The 26,094-nt window shown below is 42.5% G+C and overlaps 1 protein-coding gene across 1 annotated transcript in view; it reads left to right on the top strand.

Moving 5' to 3' along the window:
* Window positions 1–26,094, top strand: part of Arid5b (AT-rich interaction domain 5B) — a 192,680-nt gene that overhangs the window by 8,709 nt on the left and 157,877 nt on the right. Inside the window, exon 3 of the mRNA XM_008837297.3 lies at window positions 23,977–24,202. Within this exon, the coding sequence (XP_008835519.1) occupies window positions 23,977–24,202 (226 nt within the window). The remainder of the gene's footprint in view (window positions 1–23,976; window positions 24,203–26,094) is intronic.

Raw genomic sequence — 26,094 nt, forward strand, 5'->3', positions numbered from 1 at the left:
TTTGTCCATTTGTGGGTCACTCACCTGTGGGCATTCCCCAGTACCCCATCACACAAAAATCATAGCCATTTCACACTGTCGGCCACAAAAACGTGTGACCCAAACCAATGGTGTTAGTAGCACTGTCCAAAGACAGGAGCAAGTGTGTGGGACTGAATGAAGAATCAGGCTGGGGTCATCACAGCTGTCTCTTTGGGTGCTTTTCTGAACCTTTACCAATCAGCTCATTAAAACAAGGGTTTTGCAGTGGGGCCCCATGAAACCCAGACTTCCAGACAGAAGAGTCCAACTCACCTGAGTGGTTTGGCAATTGATTCAACACAGCGTGTTTTCAGGCTAGCCTTAACTGGGTCACATGTGTAACAGTGACTCCAAATTATAAGCAATAAAAACCTTTCTTGACATTTAGTATGCCAGACTCATACTAAGGAAATACTATTTTTAAGAAGTACAAGAGCCCACACATGTGCGTACTTCCTTATTAATTATTAATAAAGCATGCCGTCCATTGTTTTAGTGGCATCCAGTGGTATATGGCTCTAGCTCATTTATCAAAGTCTAGTTTTAACCAATATCCAGAATATAATTGCTTGAATCGAATGCATTCGCGTGTCATGTTTTATAGCAGGGAAGTTGGATATTTGCCATCCTCTACTCAAATAATATGGCAGCTAATGATTATTTGTTGGCTTGACTTTTAAGGGTATTTAAAACAAATTTATCAATTGTTGGCTTAGAGATTCATTCGCCTCATGATGTGTTCATGGGGCCTTCCTTTCTGGGAGAATCTGCTCACATGTCCCTGTACAGGCTGGCTGTTGTTCAGGCTGTACTGTAATCCTCGCTGAGTTGCTATAGTTAGAACCTGGGCCTTGGCCCTCAAATTGCACCAATTCAAATCCTGGACCCTGAGTATGGGTATTGACAACACATTTCAAAAATACATGGGACCAGGGAGATGGCTTAATTGGTAACATGCCTGCCAAGCACGAGGACCCGAGTTCAGATCCCCAGCAGCCAGGAGGAAAGCATGAATGTAATCCCTGCGCTGGGAGGCAGAGACAGCTGGAGCCCTGGAGTTTCTTGGCCAGTCATGCAAACCCATGAGCTATGGATTCAGTGAAAGACACTGTCTTAAAATGGAAGGCAAAGGGTGATTGAGAAGGGCGCACAATATAAACCTCTGGTGTGCACAGGCACACGTACACACTTGCACCCACACACGAGTACAGACACTCACAAGAACACATACATATGCCATATACACACACCAAAAATATGCCAATGATCATTTTTGAAAGAGTGCTCTGAACTCATGCCTGCAGCACCCATCGTACACACATTTGTGTAAATGAATTCTGCTTTTGAAATCGGATGTATATCAGCAGTATGAGAGATGGATGTTTGGCATCATCTTTTAGACTAGGATGGATGGCTTGATGATGTGAATATTCTATAGATTCTATGTGGTCATGTGTAGGTACAGTGGCCCGTGTCCTTGTCCATATGACCACCTCTTCCTTGTGCCCTAGTGAGAGAAACAGAGAGAAAGAGGCCACACGTTCCTAGCCAACCTAGTGACCCCATCAATATCTACCTTCTTTCTTGTGACTCGCAGCACACTGGCCTGTGAAAGCCTCATTCCCCACATTCAGTTCCAAGCCTATCTGTGATGTAAACATTAAACTCTTGTCTTTGAGAATAATAGGTGTTGCTCTGTACACCCTCAAGCATGTTGAGCTACTCTGCAAGCTGGAAAATAAAAATGTTCTAATTGTGTCTTTTAAATAAGCAGAGGAGTGAATTAATTAGAGCATATTTTGTCTTTAGTTGCTTAGTTACACAATAGTATTCCTGAGCACGAGGAATATAAATTGGCTCTTTTTGTGCTGTTTGTCCCTTAATCATAATTACTGTATGGCTTAGGAGAGTAAAGCATACATAGATTTTGAATTTTTTATTAATAGTCCAAAATATGCATATGATCTATAAAGTATATGCTGTTCAACCTGTTTTATATGCTTTTATGTGGGAAGAAGTTTTATTGTGGTGACAGCATTTGCATTAGTTCCTCAAAGATGCAGTTCTGGGAAATACATAATTGAAATGTTTTTGAATTGCTTTTTCTGGCCTTTTCAATCTTATTCAAAATAACAGTGCCTCCAGTCCTGGAGCAGTCACTCTTCTATTCACTCTCCTATTTAACATCTTGCTTGGTGCTGACTGGGCCCAGTTTTAACCCCTGCAGAGCCTAGATGTAGTTCTGTGGTTTCCTCGGTCTCGTCATGTTTTGGGGGACTCCGGCTATCAGGGTTTTAGGGGCCAGAAGACTTAACGAGCACCCTACAGCCATGACTTCCATTGCAGTCACCCTTATTCGTTAAGGAAAACGCTAAGGTTAGACCCAGTCTGGGTTGGAAAACTCTGTGGGCTTGCCTTCTAGGGTCTTGCAAAACTGATGTTGCCACTGGAACTTGGGTTTTTAGCCCCACTACCCCCAACCTCCTCCAAGGAGGGCAGGAAGAACCAGACAGCTTAATGCAGTTACTGTGAACAATGGGAGGCCTGGCTTAAGAGCCAGGATACATGCTCGGTAAATGTATGTGAAAACTGACCCCATTGTTCTGTTGTGTTTGAAAAGCAAGTAAATTATTTACAGATATTTGCTAATTAAAGCACATGTTTCACCATCACAAAAGAGCACAGTAACTGAGACAAAGAGCTGAGTGCAAATATTTTAGATTCATCAATTCTGTGTATGCTTTTTGTGGGAGAATAATGTTTACGTATTTTTTAGTTTTTTTTTTGTTTTTGTTTTTTTTTTAATACAAGGTCTCCCCATAGCCCCAGCTGGCCTGGAACTTGCTATGTAGACCACGCTGTCCTCAGTCTCAGAGAGATCTGCCTGCTTCTGCCTCCCAAGTGCTAAAATTAAAGATGTGTGCTGCTATGCCTGGCTCTTTTTTTATTTTGTATGTTTATTTATTTGCTCTGTGAGTGGTGGTGGGTGGCCACATCCCATGGGGCACGTGTGGAGGTCAGAGAACAACTTTCAGGTGTCAGTTCACTTCTTCTGCCATCTGGGTCCTGGGGATCAAACAGGCTGTCAGGCTTGGTGGCAAGTGCATTTACCTACTGAGCCGTCTCACTGGCCCAAGAAATAAGTTTTAAAAGTATGTTTTAAAGGGTGGGGGGATAGTCACAGGGTACAAAGTTTCACTTAGAAGACGGCTAAGGTCTGGGGAGTTCGTGGACAGCACAGTGAATGTTGTTAATGACTCTGCGCTATATATTTGAATGTGTCACAACTCTTTTACTCTCAACCACCCAAAACGGTGACTATGTGAGGTGGTAGCTGCTAATTAATATTTCACAGTGTATGCATACATCAAATCATTACCCCATACACTTTAAATACATATTTTTTAATTTGCCAACTACAACCGTAAGTGAAAAACAGCACATACACATATGCATGCATGTGTGAGCATGTATGTGTGGCTTCCTGACTTTTGTGAGGGAAGCCTCGTGTGCTCCACAGATAGGCTTGTCAGCTGGCTTGCTCCGAACTCCCAAAGGAACTTCAGGTGTCGGAGGCTTTGACAGATCCTGCTTTCTCTTTGGTTCAGCTTTGGCTTGCTGTGATTTGATTGGAGCTCAGCTCAGAGGGTGCCTGTAAATGAAACATACTAGCCACATGCTATGTGAAAAAATAAATATGTCCTTAGATGTCCCTAAATGACAGGTTCTGATTTTGGTGTTCTGTTTGTTTTATTTTAATTTTACGACTGCCTATCTTTGGCAAAGTTTGGGTTGGAAATTTGTATTGCAACTAAAAGGCTGATGGGAGACAAAGGTCAGGCCAATGAAGGCTGTGCAGTGAGAGGCATGGTAATGTCCTCGGACGCCTTCCCTGGCTGGACCGATAGACGGCCAACCATTAGTCAAGCAGGTTTTTGGGCTCTGTCATTATAGACATTTTGGGGTGTAGGCATGATTAGCTGGGGTTCCCTTGTCATTGTTGATTAATAAAAATGATCGAGAAGAATTGCCATGATTCCTTAAGAAAAGGTTTATACTCAATTTTAAAAATATTTTTTTTTATTTTTATGTGTATGTGTGTGAATATACACCACATGTGTGTGGGTGACTGAAGAGGCCAGAAAAGAATATTTGATTCCCTGGAGGTGGAGTTACAGGCAGTTGTAAACTGCTCAATATGGGTGCTGGGCAGACTCGCGTCCTCTGGAAGAGCAGCAAGCATCCTTAACCACTGAGTCATCTCTCCTGCCTGAGGGTCTAATTTTCCATGGATACTTTAATAGACACTCAGGAGACAGGAACTCTAAGACACTGAGTCCAGTTCCAAAGCCAATGACCCAGAAAAATCCTGAGAATCTGATGAGACCCAGGGAGCCATGGAGACAGAACCCAAGCCCAGGTCTCCCCAGGCACAGCAGACTGCACTCTGGCTTTGGTGAAGAGTCTATTCTCTTGCTCTGGGGAGTGAGTGTAGGCAAGTGATCCCCAGGTGTGTGCGCAGGCTGGGGTCACCCCAGTGGATGGTGCACCACACAGACATCACTTTCATAAAATCACTAATGGAGGTATAGGCTTTATGGGGATGGAAAGATTCTGACCCGAAGGCTGATGATTATACAGAATCCAGGCTTGTTATTCAGGTTGCCAGGATAGACCTTCATTTCCAAAGTCTTTCCTGAAGCCCAAAGGGCCCTCAGCTAGAGCCTGAGAAAGGTTTGCCAAAAGGTAGTAGTTTGGGTGCCGGCATCTGGCACTGAGATGTGGTTTCATTCATTCAGAAATGTGATTGTATGCCGATGTGTCATTTCCTGTACTAAGGCTGTAGCAGTGAGGATACTAAACACACAGAAGGGTTTCTGTTGTCATGGAGCCCATTTCCTCCTATGCGATGGACAGAAGTAACTTTACCATTTATCCAAAATGGAGGAAGACCACCTCCATATATTTAAAAAAAAATTGTTGTTGCTGATTTATTTTATGTGTATGTGTAAGTGCACCCGTGCTGTGCAATGCCTGTGGTGGCCAGAGAGGGCGTCAGGTCCCCTGGGACTGGAGTTGGTTATGGATGGTTGTTAACTTCCATGTGGGTGCTGGGAACCAAACTGGGTCCTCTGCAAGAGCAGCCAGTGCCCTTAACCACTGAGCCATCTCTCCAGCTCCATTTATAGGTTGGGTCTCCCTGCCTGGTTTTTCGCCTGGCTGCTGAGTCTTGAACTCGGGTCCTCATGCTTAGACAGCAAATACTTTACTAACTGAGCCATCTCCCCAGCTATCTGCATAGACCTTGATCTTGGAATCACACCCATGCGCCATTCTCCTAGGACGCTTTCCCCTCACTTCTCTAGTTACTCACAGGCCAGAGGACATGCTCCAGCCTGTCTTTTCAAAACTACCTGTGTTCCCTCACAGAGCCTTCAATGAAATCAATGTCACAACATTTTCATAGTGTGGTAACTATGATGTCGACCTTGGTCCATGTATTAATATATGAATTAAGTATAGACTAGCTCATTAATTCTCAGAGATATTAAGGTTTGTAGTGTGTTGATACTTTCATACTTATGAAGATGGTACACTGGGGCCAAGAGCAGTGAAGGACCTTGTCAGGTTCACATAAAGGTGAAACTCTGACGAGGATTGAAACCCAGGCTCTCCCTTATTCTTCTAGAACTAGTGGGTGATGTGATTATCTCCCTGTGACTATCTATGACTTTACGAAGTACTGAGAACTGAGTTGTTGTTGCTTTCACTGTACACTGGCCTGTCCTTTATTCGAACCTCTAGGAATGTGCAGTTTTATTGGTGACTGACTGATATACACATCAGTCTATGGTAACACTGCGTGCTGTATAACAGAATTTAAAAGCCCCTTAGACCCCACGTGGTGTCTCTGTCACACGTCACAGGAGCGGAGTCTAAGCCTCCACGTCTTTAGCGTAGCTTCTGAGCGCAGTTTAGCGCAGGACCCTGGAAGGCAAGCAGATTCTGCCCCATGAGAGCAGCTGGAAGGTGTGCATATGTCTCATCAAACTATCCAAAGTCAAAGAATGGTCCTGTGGCATGGTCAGAGTGATGAACACAAACTATAGCTTCCTGTGACTTGGATGCTCATCCTAGGACGGTCTGACTAGGCATTTGGCGAGAAATCACAGTTGAAGTGAGTGAGATCTAAATGGGTTACCTTGTGAAGGCTGAGAAGGGGCTTCTTTGCAAGAGGAGGTGGGAGCACCCTCCCTGTAGGATGGCAGGGAGAGCCTGGTCTTGGGAATCCATACATTCCCTCTGGAGACACCTGCTCCTACAAATATCACCTAGACCCCGAATAACATCTTCGGAGCTGACTTACACTGCTTGGCTATGGAAATGAGGGAAACCCAAAGCTCATACACTGAATCTGGCCCACTGCCTCGTTTTGTCAATGAGGTTTTATTAGTACATATCATACACGGTTGTTTACAAAGGTCTCTTTGCAGCTTTACTCTGTAGTGGCTGAGTAGTTACTACAGAGACTGACTCACAGAGGCTAAAATATTTGATAACTGAAGCTTTCCAGAAAATACTTGCCATATCCTGGTCTAAAATAATATCAAAGGTAATCTTAAAACTCCGTGTTAACAGCTTTAAATGCAATCTTTTATTTACTCTTCGCAATGGTAAGACTGTGAAAATATTTTCGAGTCTATCCATTTTGTGGAATGGTAAATTGAGCAGTGAGATAAATGGTCCAGGTTTTCAACCTCCTCCATCAGGAGAATGAGAGCATGGAATGGGAACTCTAGCAAGTTGTCTTGATTCCAATTACTGACGATGTGGATGGGAGAAACCTTCGTCTGTCCTGGTAACACAGGAAGGAAAGGGAAGTATCAGAACAGGGGCTCCAGTGAGCTGTTCCTTCACAACAGAGGCTGTACACAGCAGTTTCCATATTTTGAGGTCCTACCCAAAAGCTACCCCTCACCCCCTTCCAGGAAGCCTTCTGTGGCTTTCTAAAGGAAAAGGAGCCGATGAGCAGGCACGCGTGTGCAGATGCCCACCAGTACAGTGGGTGAGATCAGCCTGTAAAGGCAGCCAGGTCTAGGGGACTATACACTGTTTGGGGGGACCTGGGGACTGCACAACCTGCTTGAGGTCTGGCTCCAAACTTTTGCTCTCTAGGCCCATCTGTCATTGCCAGGTAGGGATGGCCTCAGTTTTACCAAATCTTTCCATTTTTGCTGAGAAGCAGGGATTCCAGATTTCTGTGTGATTTTCATTGATCATTCAACCCACTTTTTCAAACATTCTATGGGCCAAACAAAGCACATCTTCTGCCCAGAAGTGGCCACAGGCTGCCACCTTGTAGTCTCTGGAGCTTTTTAAAATGTTCTTGTATTTTCTGTAATGAAACCAGAAGGAATCTGTTGGTCTTGGGTCTAGAGGCAGCAGAGAAGGGGAAGGCAGCCAGCGAGAGTAAAGCCCTGGCCATTTTCTAGTCTGGAATGAAGGCAGCAACAGATGTGTACGGTAACCTTGACTTTGCCCTGACCCCCGTGCTCACGCCACAGGAAGGGTGCAGGGGTTGAGGTGTGGAGAGGAAGATAGTGAGCAGATGGACCCTAGCTATCCTGAAGGACTCATGGAGAAAGGGAACTCTTGAAATACTAGGGTGTTCGAGCATGGAGATTTGTGATGGATAGAATGAGAAGTCAAGGCAGAAAGTCACAGGCAAGCAACATGGCAGTGCTGGGTGCGGGCTGCATTTGGTAAGAGAAGTTGGGTCTAGTGGGAAACCAGGTAGACTGAGGCCCAGGGTCCAGTGTGTCCTTTGGGCTTGAACCTCAAGGCAGCAGCAATTAATAATTTCACATGTGTTTTCTCTTTCGAGGTTAAAATATAAACGCTCAGCACTGGGGCCTGGCAGAGCAGAGAATGGATGTTTACTCTGCCTGTCAGTAGCAGTGTGTGTCACCATGGCCAGCTGACTTGTGAAATGGGTGAATATAGTTCAACTGAGAGTATCAAATAAGATCCATAAGGCCATCAAGAACTCAGCCGGGACCTGGCTTATCTAAGGCTAGGTATCTACTCTACTAGTGTAGATTCTCTTCATGAACCCGAACTGAAATGTATGTAGCTATTGAAGCCTGCTGGGGTGCTAGACAGACTGTTAATAGCACCCTTAATAAGTAATTTATTGGTTGAGTCATTGGGCTATTGTTTGAAAAACAGTAACAGAGAAATATCTGTCTAAATAGAGTTAAGCTTCCTGATGCTTCCTCTATCCCAAGGGACTCAGGGAATTAGGTTCAAAGTGTTTGATCTATGTTTGACATGTCTGGGCTGTGAAGGGGACAGACGCAGATCCATGTGCTTCTGTCCCATTGAGGTCTTAAAGGGGCTTTAGGGGGGCATCTCTGCCATCAGCAATAATAAAATACAATGAGACCAGAGGACGATGGACTCATGGGGCAAAAACCTGCCTCCAGGTCTTCCTCCCAGTGTGCCAAAGTTCATTCCTGCAGTTTCCCACCTGTTATCCCCGTCCCCCAATCCATGATATAACTGCCAGGAAGCCTGCTATCTGCTAAGTGTGCAAACTTTACATTTGGTTTAAATATACCCACTTTCCCTCCATTTGAAACAAGTCTCTCCAATTCCTACTTCTTAAATTGAACTTTCTTTTCAGTTGCTTTTCTGCCTGTTCCTCCTCCTCCTCTTCTTCTTCCTCCTCCTCCTCTTCCTCCTCCTCCTCCTCCTCTTCCTCCTCCTCCTCCTCCTCTTCCTCCTCCTTTCTTGGTCGTAGTGGGTAAGAAGGCTATGATCCAGTCCAACTCTTTTAAAGATAGAAAAAACCCAGGGAACAGATGGAAAGTCAGGGGAAATGTCCCAGCCAAGGACTGGTGGATCTTAGAAGAAGGGTCTTCTAACACAGACTGCCTGCTGGGCCATTAATTCCTTTTGCTTTGGGTTAATCTCACAGAGTAGATCAAGTTACTAGAATTCAAATGAAAACACTGTTGTAGTACTCAGTCTCCTCACCAATTATTCCAAAATGTATGGGTTATAAATACAGAAAAGTAATTGAATTTACTGTCTTAAGTGAAGTAATCTGTTCCATCCTTGTTCCTTGTGAACGTTCTACATAATAGTCTAACTGTGTTTTGTGTTCCTAAGAGCTGGATATGCATTCAGCAACAATGCATTAGGTTGTAAAATATGCACCCTGGACACTCAGGCAGGGAAAAAAGAAGGTTCTGGTTAAAAAAAAAAAAAAAAGGCTGAAGATGTTTTTCTAATGCAAATCCTCTGAGTCACATAAATGGTAATGTCTTTTTAAATTATCTACAGATCGTTTTCTTTTGTTTCTTTTCAGGTAGGTTCTGTCTTTCCACATTTTGGTGTTACAGTCATTCAATAGGCAGTAACCAGGTGTTGAAATCTCTCCCGACCTCTACTAAAGACCCCCTCCAAGCACGGAGTGAAACAGTCTCAGCAGGTCAGGCAGCATATAGGGATCCCTCGGTTGCCTTAATTTTTATTTTTGGCCTTCTGTTTAAGACTTTTTGTATCTTTTTCTTCCCTCCTTTCTCTTTTAGAAAAAAAAAAAGGCACCCTCTCCTGACTTTGGCTGCCCGGCTTGTAAGGGTGTGTGCACACCAGACCGCAGAAGGTAGCACAGTGGTAGACGCTCACCTGTGCTAGGGGTTCTTAAAAGGTGCTAGACATGCTAGAAGGAGAAAAAGAGATGGGAGCTTTAGAGTCCTTCCCTGGTAGCTAAAGAATTCCTCTTGAAAAATGTAATATTTCTATTTTAAGATATAAGCCTTTGACTGCCATTTAATTAAACCTAATCAATACTTAGTGTGTGTGAGAGAACCGTGGAGCCGAGCAAGGAGGAGACTGAGATTAGCCCTTTTTTCTAGGTGCTTCCTTGATTGGCAACATTGCCTTTTCTTTGCTTCTTCTATCTTGAAATGTATGCTGACTTTGCCAAGTGGTCCTTAGAAGTGTCTTGGGATATCCCTAAACATAAGGTCTCTCACAAATGGAGTTGAATCAAGATTTAGACAGGTGCGTTAAACTATTTTTCTATCAGTTTATCATCCTCTTAGCAGAAAGGAATCAACTTTCTGGGTAGAGTTGCAAATAGCATTTAGCACCTAATTTCACAGACGTTATGTGAGCCATTACATGGTTGTGTAGGAACATGCAGTGTGTCCATGTTACGGTTGGTACATTACCCCTCTTGTCAGGTAGCAAACCATTCCAAGTTTGGTGTCTTAGAGAATACTTATTCTTCACAGGTTCTGTGGGTCAGGGCCCCACTGTGGCTTACCTGGAAGTCCCTCAAAGCTATGATCAAGATGTTGGCCAAGGAGAATTGGTTTCTAAATTCACTCTTTTGCCTGATGGCAGATGGCAGATCTTGGGGGCTGTTGGCCTGGACCTCACACAATCTCTTACTATGGCACTTGAGCACCTCCACACATCAGATCACACATGGTAGCAGACTGCCTTCAGCATACATGAGGAAGCCAGGAGTCACAGTCATTTTGAAAGCTAATCTCAGAAATGACATCCCCATCTCACTTTGCCTAATTCTGTTTGTCAGAACAAGACTCCAGTCTATTCCCCCTGAGAGAAGGCAGTTGTACAAGGGGATATGAGAAGGGAGCTCTTTGGAGGGCCATCAGTGACCACCTAGGACCATCAGCAACAGATCCAATTTCTGATGGGGAGCGCGTCTGCTGAGGGTCGAGAGGTGTTTTCCTCATCTTGTTCTCTCCTCCCTCTATTGTTGCAAGCAGCCCCCTTGGGCACTATCTCCCAAACCCCTCCTCCTTCTTCTAGGCATGTAATTATAGATGACATACACAGTAGGCAGCAGATTGCTTTAATCTTTTAAGGATTTGTTAGTCTTACAGCATGTCAACAAGCCATATTGAGTCTTTTTAAACCTAATATCTTGATCAATGAATTTGGAGTTTTGCTAGAAAGGGCACTGTGTCTGGAGGATGAGAAATCTACCAGGGTGGGAAGGGGAGCCCGTGGCTGGTATAAACAGGCTCCAGAATGCATAAGAAATAAGAATCTTTCCTGCACAGTCACTGAGGTGGGGCATTAAATCAAGCTGGTTTTTTAAAGACAACCTAAAAATCCAGATAAGAGGGATTGTTGCTTGGACCTGTGATCCTCATGAGCCAGATCACTGAGGATGGCTGAATGAGGAAGGCCTCTGGCAAGGCTCTCCTTGCTGCCCTTTAACCTTGTATACAAGTGTGAAGAACAGTTGGCCTGCTGTCTTCTAAATTCCATGAAAATTAGCCATTCCATAGGAAAATTAACCTGTTTCTCTTTCAGGAATGGTACAAGTTGATTTTCAAACATACATGGGCATTAAATGTTTGAAGAGCAAGGGGTGCAGTAGATTCTCATCTATTAAAAAATTTAAAAACATTTTATTATGTGTGTTGGGGGAGTATATGTGTGCCAGGGCACCCATGTGGAGGTCAGAGAACAACTTGTAGGACTCAGTACTCCTCTTCTACTATGTGGGTTCCAGGAATCATACTCACGCTGTAAGGCTTAGTAGGACGCACTTTTACCAGTGTGCCATCTTGCTGATCCCTGACCAATATTTTTAGTACTGTAAATGGACTCATGGGATATTATTCATGTAAAACTTAGTGGCCACAGAGACCAAATGGACCTCAGCTGTGAAACACCCAGGCATAGCAGCTGTGCTTTGCCCATTGTCTTTTCTTGTCCTTGAATTTGACGTCGCACCACTTGGGTTCTATCTGCCGAGCCCTTCCCTGACTACTCGACTTAGTAACAACTGCCGGTTCTCTGCCTGCCTCCACGATCACTTTTTCCTGTTCTCTGGTTTCCCATTTTGTTCGCTTTCTCATTCCTACCCCCTCTCCTCCAGCCCACACACACCAAGGTGACCAGGAGCACCAGAGTGACTGGGGGGGGGGTTGTCTAGTTCATTCCCAGGCCAAACCACCTGCCTGACATGTAGTTGGTGCTCAGTATTCATTGGATGAAGAAAATTGGTGTGATACCTTACTTTGCATTTAGTCACGGGCTTACTGTTTTCTGCCCACCCTCCCCAGCCCCTGCTGGACTGGTGTCCACTGAGTCAGAGGCTGGCTCCCGGTTCTTTCTGTCTAGCACAGCTCAGAGCAGACACTCAGAATACCAGGGATGGAAGAGCAAAGGAGCCCTCTGACAAAGAACCCAGAGAGTAGAGTTTCCTTCTCAAAGAACAGGAGGCCTAGGCACCATGCATTCTGCAGCCAGCACATAGGTCTTGTCTTGTTTATCCTTATCTTTTCTGGCTTTGGTCATCAGCTCAGTCCCTGGCACAGAGCAGAGTCTCTGTACAAGCTAATTTTGTCAGGTCTCATTGACAAGGGGAAACATTAGGGTACAATCTCTTTGGACAACATTGGATGAAGTTCAGCAGGTAAATATTCCTTATATGTGGCACCGATGGTGATGACTCTTGAGTTGCCTTCTGTGATTAGATTGTCAGAACACCCAGTTGCATGCATTCATTCATTCATTCATTCATTCATTCATTCTCAGACCCCACCTGGAGTATACAAGGTTTTAGGCATAGGAAACCAAGCAAGAATGAACTTCATATTTTGAAATTTACTCCTGAAATCTTGGGCTTTCTTCTCCGGTTTACACCACCTTCCTGAGGTTGCAATTAGCAGGTTCCAGTTGCCCCAGATTGTCCTCTGTGTTGGACCCCACACCACCCATTTTAAACAGGAGGAGCAAGATCACCCACTGGGGCTGTACATTGGCTCCTTCATTAATCCTGGCCTATTCAAAAATGCTCAATATTTTTCCATACTGAGTTGGGAGCTTTTGATTGAAGCCTGAATCATTCGCCCCGGCACAGCATATCACCAGTATCAGGAAAACTAGAACTTAAAAATACAAAGCTCTTTTAAGTAATCCAATATAGGATAATTGTATTATTAAATAAAGCTGTGGGTCTCAAATTATCCCTCTGCTATTGTACATGTGAGGCTAATGTAAACCGCGCAAAATGAGCAGAGATAGAGCAGTGTTTAACAAGAGGGAACATGTCGAAATCATGTGTTTATGTTTAAACAGAGGCAACACAGAGCGGGAAAGTTTTCTTGGCTTCTACATGAAAGTCTTCTAATGGGTGTAAAGTTTTCAGGGACTCTGTTGTTCTCATTAATACAATGGTGTAGCAAGAGTTCCTGTCAGATAACCAATGAGCTTTAGGAAGTCAGATTGCTTCCTCCTGGGTCCTTATATATCAATAGATGCATAATTTTCTTCTTCCTTCTTTCTCTGAGATTTTGTTTTGTTTTGAGATAGGGTCTCATGTAGCCCAGGCTGACCTAGAGCTCACTGTGTGGCCAAGAATGACCTTGAATCACTGATCCTCCTGCCTTTACTTCCCAAGAGCTGAGATTGTGGCTGTGAACCACCATCTCCCACAGACGCAGTGCTGGGCATGGAACCCAGGGCTTCATCCTAGGCAGGCACTCTACCAACTGAGCTACATCCCCAGCCCATTCCTTTGAAAGATTTTGGAGTGCTGTTCCTGCTGAACTGAATACCTGAGTAGAGAGTCATACATTGACTTTTAAAAATAAAGTGAAAATCAGGAGCTATAAACGTAATGGTTTCGAGTCATTCCATCTGACAAAAGGAGCTGGACTGGGTGGTGGTTGAGTTTGGGTTTTAGTGCTGTTGTATTTGCTTTACTAGAACATTCTTATCGCAGAGCTGGGGAGATGGCTCAGTCCACAATGTTTTTGTCACATAGCCATGAAGACCTGAGCTCTACTCCCAGTGTCCATGTCATGGTCTCAGTGCTAGGGAAGTGGGAAGAGAAGAGTTCCCCGAGCTTACTAGCCAGTCAATGCAGCTGACGCAGTGCACTCCAGGTTCAGGGAGAGACCTTATCTCAAAAACTAGGGTGGAGAGCACTTGAGAAAGACATTGGTGAGGACCTCTGGCCTACGCCTACACACACACACACACACACACACACACACACACACACACACAAACCCCTTATGGGTAGCTCAGCTGAGCTCTCACACTGGATTGGTTCATTCATCTTCTTCTGCTAATGTTTAGGGCCAGAGCTGAGTATCCTGGTACCAGGATGGCTATTACGACAATCTGGAAGTTGGTAGAAGTAGACTGTGGGTTTAACACCCCATTAATTTAGTCAAAGGAAACAGAACCAAGCTCAGCCTCTGACTTAGACATCTTTATATATTAGATGCTTGCCTGTTTAGGAAGGAAATATCTACGATGTTGTGATACAATGTCCTGTTCTCTGTATAAATTGCCCTTAATTTTAAGAAGGCAAAACAGTGCCTATGACTACTTTCTGGCCCTTTTTTTGAAAGAGGAGATGGCCTCCTGGTCAGGGACACGGGCTATAGCCTACCAGTTTTAGATTAGCATATATTAGAATACATTTAAGATTTTTTTTCAAGTTACTTGTTTGATACACAAGTGCTGTGGGCCAGGCCGTGCAAGATGGCCACATATATTTGACAAGTCCCATCAGAACTGTGTTCCGTTTGCTGACACCCTCTGATTGAGCCAGGAGGGATTCCCAGAGTTTACTGAACTGCAGGCTTCACCCAGTGCCTGTTGAGGGGAAAGAGACGGTTGGAAGAGGAGGTGTTGACGAGAGAAACCGGAGCCCAACAGCCAGTGGGGCCTCCATGGCAAATGGGTTTCATCACCTTCAGGAGTCAAGTTAATCTTAGTAGGAATTAAGAGCTATCTCCATTGCTCAAACAGAAAGTTCTTTACATCTGTAACTAGCACTTGAATGGCAATGTCTGTCTTAACTGTGGAGGCAAAAACCCTATAAAACTTAGAATCCTTTTCTGTTGTGAGGTGATTTTTCAATTACACCCATCCTGGGAGATTAGTAGACAGAAGAGTCAGTTGTCTCAGACTTGGGACTAGGCCATGAGCTAACTACTGAAAGAGTTTAAGAGACCAGTTTCCAAGGAGATGGTAGTGTTTCTGCTTTCTGGCTTCACTTTGGTGTTCTCATCCCTGAAGTCTAGTAACCTTTGTCTCACCTAGCGATGAGCTGAAGTAATAGCTGTTGAATTCTCACACTGCCTGGCTTAAGCAGGGCACTCGGTGTTTTCCATGCTCTGTCCTTGAGGGCCAAGGAGAATGGGAAGCCTGGATAGTCTTGTTGGTCTCTTCCAATGGCCCAACTTTCCCTTAGAGGTATCCGGCAGCTACGCAGTCATTTCTGTTCCTGGGCAAAGAATGAAGAAGAGTCAGTACCATGCACAGTTACGTAGAAGGGACAGCTGGACACTACACCACACCCATTCCCCCAGTTAACTCAAATAACACTATATAATACCATTCACCAATGTTCCTTGGATGAACTCTGTGTTGACCATTGTACCATCAGAAGGACAACCTCCTTGCTACCCTACAAGGCTGACTCTTTTGTTAACTCATTTATTTTTAGATTAGACCCTGGCAAGTCGAAAAGTTACCCTGGACTTTAAACACAGTGGAGTTGTACGTGAACCAGTGTCAATCAGACTCACGTACCCTGTACTATCTTCCAACAGTGGGAGGGGGGTATTCAGAAATAGTGAACCATTAAATTTACTATTGTAATAGATAATAGCAATAGATAGAGGTTTTGCTGTGTGTATCAAATTCATAATTACAGCTGTTTAAATACATGAGGACTTCAGCATGTCTCTGGCCAAGGCCCACAGGGAGATGGTTCAGCTCAGGAACTGTTTGTAGAGACTAGGTTCCTGCTATCTGTTTTTCATTCCTGTGGTCTAAAGCCATATTCATTCCCTTTGTGGGCGTTAAGTGGAAGGAGTGTATTTCACTGCTCTATCCCATTTGCTCACAACTTGGACACATGAGCACACCTAGTGGTAAAGGAGGCAGAGAAATGGTCTTTTTTCTGTGCCTCTCATATTTATCATTAGAAAAGAAAGGGTGGACCCAATCTAGCTGTCTATCAACAGATGAATGGATAATAGAAATCTAGCACATATAAAAGAGGATATTAATGAGTTCTAAATAAAAATGAAATTAAAAAATCCACAGGAAAATGAATGCACTTAGACTGTATGATATTAAGTGAGATCACCGCATCTCAGAAAAAAAGAAACCATGTGTTCTTCTTCACATGTAGAGCCTAGATTATGTGTGTTTGCATTTGTTTACATTGTATGAATATATGTAATATACATGTGGGTATAGTATAACATTTAAAAAGGAGAATAATTTTAAGAAGAGCGAATGTGAATGAGAAGTTAACCATAGTTGGAGCATTTTTTGTTTTGTTTTTTTGGGGTTTTTTTTTTTTTTGGTCTTTTTGAGACACGGTCTCCTTGTAGCCCTAGCTGTCCTGGAGCTCACTATGTAGACCAGGCTAGCCTCGATCTCACAGAGCTCCCCCTGCCTCTGCCTCCTGGGATTAAAGGTGTATGCCACCACACCCGGCCCATAGTTGGGAAGTTTTAAATTTCCCTCATACCAAGTAAGATATTTTCTATCAAGTTAGTCAAGTGGACTGCACAGTTCCATCTGGAACTTATGTTGAGACACTAAAAGGTAGATCCTGGGTCAACTTCTAGAATCAAGCTTTGTCACGTAGTCATGGTCTTTAGAGGGGAGCATGGGAATCTCCAGGATGGAGAATGTAAGAAGGTGGTCCTGGACTGCATCTAAGGATGTGTCTATTCATTTTCTGCTGGTAATGCAATGGGGAAGAAGAGAAACTGAACAAACAGAAGCACAGCACCGAAGAGTGGATGGGTACCATGTAGCTGGTCTCCACAGGTCTTTTGCTTATCTGTGCACCTGTCACCTCTACTCCAGGCCATCTTTTCAAATACGTCAGTATAGTTAACAGCCTTGGGGCACAAAGATGGTGTCTTGCTCCAGAAAAGAAAGCAGGTAAAGTCATTGTCGAGGGTCAAACATTTGGTTCCCCAGGCTCAAGTCTCTTCTCCTGCAGTGAGTTCCAGTGTGAGCTCTCATCTTCCCTCCTTTGTGTCCCTTTGGAGGAAGTGGATATTAAAGAACCAGTAGAGATGCCAGTGATTGACGTCTGCTACTGCCACCAGCAGTAAGCTATTGTTGTCTCTGCCAGGCATCTCCTGACCCCTGTGAGCACCCACGAATCTGTGGCAGGTGATCTTGTAAGTGTGTCACTCAGCTGAAATCACAGACCTGGATTCATTCTTCTTAACAGGAAGGAGAGTTTCAATTCAAAGGTATTTTCAAGTCAAATGCTGCACAGAGGTCAAGAAAAATGAAGAGTAGGACAATACCTTACTTTAAAGCTGTAGTACACAAGTTCCTAAAGTATTTTTTTAGCCTCTGGACCATTTATAGTAAAATTACTGAGGACCTGCTTAATTTTTGTTTGTGTGCGCATTGATATTTGTTGTATTAGGAATTAAAACAACTTTTGCATGGCATGAGTACACCTACCTACATGCAGGCTATACAGTCATAGACAGTAAATAAGAAAAATAAATAAAATTTTAAAAAATAAATTAAAACAAATTATCGAAACTTGCATGGAATTCATTTATACATAATAGCATGTGCCCAAACGGGAAAACAATGGCTGACAAATGGAATCTCATCACCTCAAAACAAAATTAAGCCAAAATGGTGCACATCCTTAATCCCAGTTCTCAGGAGGCAGAGGTAGATGAATCTCTGTGAGTTCAAGGCCAGCCTGGTCTACATGGTGAGTTCCAGGACAGCTGGGGCTACAGAGAAACCCTGCCTCAAAAAGACACCCCCTCAAATGGATCATACTTCTACATGTAGAAGTATAAAATGTTTGGGTGGGAACAAAAATTCTTTATGACCTGAGATTAGGCAAAGAATTCATAGATATAAAAGCAAAACCACAATCCATGAAAAAAAAAAAAAAGTGAGCCAATGGGACCAAAGCAAACTTAAGAGTTCTTTTGTGAAAGATGCTATTATAAAAAATGCAAGAAAGTGGGGCTGGAGAGATGGCTCAGTGGTTAAGAACACTGGTTGTTCTTGCAGAAGACCTGGGTTCGAATCCCAGCACCCACATGGCAACTAACGACTGTTTGTAACTCCACTCCCAGGGGATCTGACAGCCTCTCCTGACCTCCGCGGGCATTGCACAACTTACCTAGATGTAGGCGATACACACATACACATAAAAAATAAGATTTATATACACACTTCATTAAGAAAAGACATACAGTAGCTAAACTAGCTTCTGAAGACAAATGTTTGGTCTTGTTAGTCAGGAGGGAAGTGAAAACAAACTTAGGAGCCCACTAAACACACGTCAGAATGGTGACACTATCAAGTGCTGACAACGATAAGGAGCAACTGGAACTCCATCTATGGCTGGTGGGAACGCAGACAGTGAGAACCACTCCAGAAAACACATAGGCAGTTGCTCTAACACTGAATATACCCTACCGTATGATTCAACAATTCCACTCCTAAATGTTAAGAGAATCAAGAATGTGCGTTCACTTAAAAACCTAGGCATAGGGGTTGGTAGCAGCTCTGTTTGCAATTACCCAAATTCTAACAGCCCAGATGTCCCTTAGTCAGGATGGATAAGCCAGTGTGGCAGCGGGCCACCCAGGGGAGTCCTATTCAGTGCTGCTTCAAGCTGTTGATGCCTGCAGCAACATGGGCTGCTCACAGAGGCCCTTGCTAGGGGAAAGGAGCCATCACAGAAGGGTTGTACCGTGATTCAATGCATGAGCCATTTTGAGAGAAAGGAAACTACAAGAACAGACCACTTATTGCCTGAAGTTGGAGAGAGAAGCCTGGTTACTAAGAAGTGATGTGAGGGGCTTTCAATAATATCAGAGTGGTTTTTGTCTGGTGATTACTGTGACAGTGGCTGTGACAGTCTGTTAAAATTCATGGAGCTGGGGCTGGAGAGATTGCTCAGTGGTTAAAAACACTGGTTGTTCTTGCAGAAGACCTGGGTTCGAATCCCAGCACCCACATGGCAGCTAACGATTGTCTGTAACTCCAGTTCCAGGGGATCTGATGGCCTCTTCTGTCCTCCATGGGCATTGCATGACATGGGTGCACTTATCTACATGCAGGCAATACACTCGTACACATAAAATAAAAATAATAAAATATTTTTTAAAAAATTTATAGAGCTGTACACTAAAAAAAATTTTATCATCAAATTAAAATAGCGAAACAAACCCATTGTGAACATTTTTATGAAAATTAAGTATATTCTGAAAAACTAAGATGTTGATGAGAACAGCCACGCAGCCTTACAGGTTTTGCAAATCTCTTTAGCTTCATAGACGGCAGGACTTTCATCTGCTCTGGCATTCACTCTGTTGTGGTTCCATGTGTTACAGTCTCTGGAAAACCCCTCTGATACAGTTGAAGAAGAACAAGAGTGAAAAGAGCCAATAATATCTCAGTGTGATTGTGATGGCAACGGTTTGGACTCTGTGGATCCCCCAAAGTGGCCAGAGATCCCCAAGGGTTCTTGGGCTGCACTTTGAGAATCACAGCTACAATGCATCGTAACATATTTTAGTCATTGTTTTTTACAGAACTTGATTTAGTCCCCCTATATCTACATACCCCTTGTTCACTTAATGGTTTTGTTCACACTGACCCTTTTTTAAACTTAAATTTATTTATGGAAGAAATTTTCTATATCTCCTACAATAGAAAATCACTATAAATTCCTGTAAAAAGAGTAACCACAAAATAATTAAACAATGAATAATATGACGTGTGTGTGTATATACATAGAACATGTTAACCCTTAATTATATGTATGTATGTGTGTATGCATGTATCTGTGTTTATATTTCCCTATGAAACCTCTGAATTCATTTCTTTCTGCTTGTCACAATTTGGAAAACATTAACATAAAGAAGTAATGACAGTGTCTAACTCTGATAGACAATTTGTATCAACCCATAGAATCCTGACAATTGCTGTGAGAGGTCTTTAATCCCAGCACTCGGGAGGCAGAGGCAGGTGGACCTCTGTGAGAGCCAGACTAGCCTGGTCTACATAGTGAGTTCTAGGCCAGCTGGGGTTACAGGGAGACCCTGTCTCAAAAATAAATGATGAACAATAGATGATAGATAGATAGATAGATGATAGATCGATCGATAGATAGATAGATAGATAGATAGATAGATAGATAGATAGATAGATAGATAGGCTACAGGGAGACCCTGTCTCAAAAATAAATGATAGATGATTGATTGATAGATAGATAGATATAGATAGATAGATAGATGACAGAGATAGATAGATAGGTGATAGATAGATGATAGCTAGATTAGATGATAGATAGATGATAGACAGACAGATAGATAGATAGATAGATAGATAGATAGATGATAGATAGATAGATAAATTTAAAAAACAAAAAAATTAAACAGTAATTGAAGTACAAGATGATTAAAGAAAGTGCCCAGTGTTCCAAAGCAAGCAAATTCTAGGGCTGGGATTTGAACCCAAGACACAATGCCACCAGAGAAGAGACCTAGATTGTCATTCAGACCCTGCCTTGAGTCAACACTAGGATGTGCCACTCCCCTTAAGGCCCTTATCAAGTCCACAAGGGAGGTGGACCAAATCAGTATCTGTAAATTGAAATATCTGGTGCTTAGGCAGGGGCTGGGCAGGTCAGGGGTGGGGACTGGATGTGATGCCTTGTGGAGGGTAGAGGGAATTCACATCTTGAAAAAAGAAAGTATGTGTTATTCAGTTTCAAGTGGTTTTGTTGCTGGTTTTGGTTTTGCTTCTTCCTTTTTTCTTCTTCCTTATTTTATTTTATAAGAGAATATTGAAGTCTAGATTTTCTTTTTCTGTAAATTTTCCTGCTTTTACACTGGGTGGAGGGGCTGGCTGTGGCCTTGGATTAGCTGGCTTCTGACTTCTCACTCAGGTTATCTCTTTGGACTTGGAGGAGTTATGATTAAATAAGCTGTTTTTATGCAGTGATAGAAATAAAATCCAAATTCCAGAAAAAAATTTAAGACAACAACAAAAGAGGAGAAAGACTTAGTAAGTGTCTTAACACAGCTACATAAATATTGATTAAATGCTGGGTTAATTGAAAAGTCAAGGTACGTTAATAGAATAACAACGTGTACTTCTCTGTGCTCCTTTTGTGTTGTATTAGAGTAACTCAGCAATATTTATCCAGCACTTAATTCTAAGTTTACACAGAGCTAATGTAATCATGGGATGAGCTTATTGAAATTCTTTTCTTAGGCATAGAGGCTTGCCCAAGAATGGGCCCTATTAGAAACTTAGTCAGCACTTACTAGAATAGTAAGTATGAACATGTGATGAGGCCATTGTGTGCGCAGAGAAAAGTTTCCTGAGACAGTTTCCGTGTACGTTTGGCTGTTTTGTTTTAGAGGGTCGGTTGGTATGCTGTTTTCCCCCCTTCTTAGCAGATTTTCCTTCTAAATCCTGGCACTTAACAATGTTGAGGAGCGAGTTTCTCTCTGAATCTACCGTAAAGGACACTGGTGTCTTCACAATTAGTCCAAACTCGAGTTTTTGGTTTTGCATATTTGTGTGGATTCCTGCATTTGTTTCTAAGTGAAAGAGGAGGGATGAGGCCAGATCTATAAAGGGAAGCTTGAAAGATGAGTTTATTCATTAATGACATCATCAGGATTGTATTTTCTCTTGGTTAATAAACTATTTGTTTGGAGGGTGTTGTAAGCCAGCCACAGCCAGTCATGCCATTTCTTGGAAAAGATTTGAAGCAACTGGTAATTGAAATGATAATCATTTGATCACAGAGCTATTTGAAAATAACACTCATCTCCAAACGCGTCTCTTCTAGGAAACCTTATTTGGTCAAAACGTTGCCAAATTCCATCTGGGCTAATGTTGAGACTGATATACCATGCTACTTAATTATTTTCCAAAACTTTCTAAACCCTGTGGTTGGTGTGCCCCATTCGAAAAGCTGTTTCCATATGCTTTGAAACAATACACACCCTGAATTTTTATTCTGATATTTAAAAATCACCATGGAACAGCTTAAAATGCAAGATGAGTGGAGGTCTTTTATCTCAGCAGGCTGGGGAGCCAAGCATGGTTGAAGTCCGTCCTTGAAACAGTACTTTGTAATGAGCCCCATTGTTTATAAAGTATTGAGATATTTTCTTGAGTAGAGGGTAAGAACACAATTTTCATTTTGTTTCCCTTTACTGGAAGTTCATATTTGATCATGATAAGAGAAAGGATCCCATTACTGAAGTTTTTATTTTCCACTCTTAAGGGACTATTTGTGACTGTGCTGTTCCATAAACCCCCCTCCCCCGCCCCCATGAACAGCCTGGAACCGGGTGAAGAAGAGGAAGATTTTAGATCTTACCTTTAAAAGATTTTTAAGAACAAAATCCAGGGCTTCTTATTGTGTGAAAGTGATCTTAATAAACCCTTTTTTGTTTGAGTTGGAGCAGTATATAGGTGGGGGGGGGGGGGGGGGAGGGAGAGCTGTTCCATAAACCCCCCTCCCCCGCCCCCATGAACAGCCTGGAACCGGGTGAAGAAGAGGAAGATTTTAGATCTTACCTTTAAAAGATTTTTAAGAACAAAATCCAGGGCTTCTTATTGTGTGAAAGTGATCTTAATAAACCCTTTTTTGTTTGAGTTGGAGCAGTATATAGGTGGGGGGGGGGGGGGGGGAGGGAGAAGAGAGAGAGAGAAGGGAGAAAAGAGTCATGTTTAACAGCAAAATTAGCTAAATTCGGTTGTGAATTCCTTTTGTTTAATAGCTTAGAAATATCTTCCTGTTGTTTTGTCAAAACTATTTTGAAGATTTCTGTAAGCTTTAGGGGGTTTTCACAGCTAAGCTTTCTTCAGAAATGTGAAATAAATGAAAAGAAGTCAGTTCAAGTTAAAATGTCAAATGCTTCAAATAATTTAACTTAAAACCAGTGAGAGGATAGCGTGTCTTTTCCAAAGCCTCTCTGGGCGAAGGGCCCCTTTGTTCCCCATGTAGATTATCTACTAAATATCTTGCTGGATTAATTCTAAGGCAGAAGACTTGCCGTTTCCTGGAAGCAATTAGAGATGCTTAAAATTCAAATTTATGATCCATGGGAGGAACTTAAGCTTCCACTACTTTTCTTAGATTCAAAGACTTTCTCATCCCCCACTTCCCCCCCCCCATATGTATTAAGAGAGAGGGAAAAAAAGTTCATTTCTCAGCTTACAAAGTTTCGGAGAAACATGAGAATGTGTAAGTTTCTTTCAGTGGGAAGCACATAACATTTATGAAGTATTTCTTTTGGGATTACATCACAGTTTTATTTAATTTTTAGGACAAGAGTTAAATTCAATATTTGTGTGGAAGCCAAGGGAAAATGTACCATAAACATAGGAATTTGAGGGTGAGTCAGAGTTCCAAGAATTCTAGATTTACTTAGGCCATTTATATGAAGACGGGCTAACCATTAGTCATTCAGCCTTACTTTTTACATTTGCAATTAATCGCATCTAAAAATTACCTTTCACCAAGTAGTTTCAGAGGCAGAGGAGCATTTGTGACTAGCATTAAAAATGCCTGTTAGAATTACTGCTCTATTTTTGAATACCTTCTAACTGCATAGCAAACATGTCATGGAAATTATTCTTTCAGTAATGAGCACTGGAAAACCAATGAGCTGAAGTGAGTTTCTTGGAGACCCTCTGATCCTGAAAGCCACGTGCTGTTGGTTTGCCCAAGGTTAGACCATTCCTATAGGGCAGGTGGGCTTTGCTGAGAACAGATCATTTACCTCAAACCCAGAATCAGCGTTTCCTGTTCATCCCACTTTCTTTTCTTTATTAATTCGCTGAGAATTGTATACGTTGTATTTTGATCACGTGCATCCCCTCTTGTAGGATGAAGTCATCGCCGTCTCTGAGAAGGTGATAGTGAAGCTTGAAGACCTGGTCAAATGGGCGCATTCTGATTTCTCCAAGTGGAGGTGGAGGCTGCGAACAGGACCGGCGAAAACCGAGGCCTTAGGAAGGAATGCACAGAGGGAGGCTCTGCTCAGGTACAGGCAGTCGACCCTCAACAGCGGACTCAACTTCAAAGATGTGCTCAAGGAAAAGGCCGATCTGGGTAAGGACAGCTCCTGCTTCCAAGTTCAATATGTGGCAATGTAGAGTGAGCATTATTCATGCTATAGACTTCTTTCCAGAAACCCAATAATCCATATATTTACTTGAGACTATGTAAGAATTAAATATGCAATAATTATATGGGTAAGAATTATTTAAGAATTATATAATATATACGAATTATGTGTTAAGAATTATATATTGTGGGGGTGGAGAGATGGCTCCATGTTTAAGAGTACATACAGCTCTTGCAGAAGTCCTGAGTTCAGTTCCCAGCACCCATTTTGGGCAGTTCACAACTGCCTGTAACTCCAATTCCAGGGGGATCTGATGCCTCTAGCCTCTGTGGGCACCTCCACTCATGTGTGCCTACCCCCCCACAGATATACATACCAACTTTTTTTTTAAAAAAGCATTACATATTATGCAAGAATTATATATTTGATAAAATGTTTGCCTTGCAAGCAAGAGGGCCTGAGTTTGATCTCCAGAACTCACATAACAAAGCCAGGCATAGTGGTTCCCGTGTGTGGTGCATGCTCTGGGGGGGCAGAGGCAGGAGGATCCCTGGGACTCACACATAGATACCCATGCATACAAAGAATTATATATTCTTTATAATGATATATTATTTTATTAAAATCATATGTATGTGTATTACATATGCACATATAATTGTTTTTACTCTAATGGAACCCAAGAACATGGATCAAGAGCTGCCTGTGGTGGGGATGGGCATTGCCTCTTGGATTCTAGGTCCTTCTTTGTGGAGAGTCTTGTATTCGATAATATAACACGTGGCCTTAAAGAACTTCTCTGAGCCATCAAAATATAAGACTTAATTAGGGCACTTTAAATTGAATTAACAAAGAGTTTAAATATCTGCTGTAAGCAAATAGTGTGACATCTATTAATATCAAGTCAGAATTTCCCAAAGAAGGCAAAGTGAAGGGTGGACCACTGAATGTGGGAAAGTAGAACAAGCTAGAAGCTGGCCGGTAACTTCTGGCACAGATTTCCTTTGCGATTCCAGCGTTCGGTGCTCACCATCAGCTACACGCTTTTTCATTCTGTCCTTCCTGTTTTCCGCTCTAAGGTTAAAGGGAAGCTTGAACTTTGGAGTTCTGACTATATTCGAATTCTAACTCTTGTCATTCAGTTGTGTGGCCTCAGGTAAATATGTTTAGTGCTAAGCTCCAGTCCCTCCTTGTAAAAAATTAGGGTCATTTTGAAATGTAGCATGTGATGACACAGAAGGACTTGAAGGAATCCCACTGCCTCAGCAACTGGGCCTCTGGTGAGCGGCTTGTTTGTCAGTGGCCCTCACTACTTTACCCTTCTAGTGTGAGACTGGAGCTGTTGATCTCTGAGTTAGACTAGTTGTTTCCTCTTTAGGCAAAGAGGGACTTCACTTTTAACATATTAAAGCATCTTTTTCTTTCATTCTAGCACAGTGCTGCTTTTTGGAGCCCTGGTTTATGCCTTATGTGACAACTTCCTGTTTTTTGTTTTGTTTTGTTTTTTTTCTTAAACCTAGAACTCAACTTTTACAAGAAACCTTGACTATTTATTTTAACTGACATAAAAAAGACCAAAAAGCACTGGGAACTAACTGTCTGTCTTTCATGTGATTCTGGTTTGTAATGAGCTGTGCTGTGTTTTAGCAATAGCATTAAGATTTCCTTGCAGTTTAATAGCCAGGAATTTCCTGGCAGCTTTTGAAAGATGTCAAGACAGTAACATTTTGGACATTCCAGCCCGATTTCATGTGAACAATTAGACAAAATTATTAAAATAGTTCTCCTTCTAAAACCAAAGGATTTTTAATAGTCTTTGTTTATATGCTGTTACACAGCCCAATTTTATCAACACACCGTGACTACTTTTATGACG

Source organism: Nannospalax galili, unplaced genomic scaffold (assembly GCF_000622305.1).
Source record: "Nannospalax galili isolate Female #2095 unplaced genomic scaffold, S.galili_v1.0 scaffold178, whole genome shotgun sequence".
Classification (NCBI taxonomy): domain Eukaryota; kingdom Metazoa; phylum Chordata; class Mammalia; order Rodentia; family Spalacidae; genus Nannospalax; species Nannospalax galili.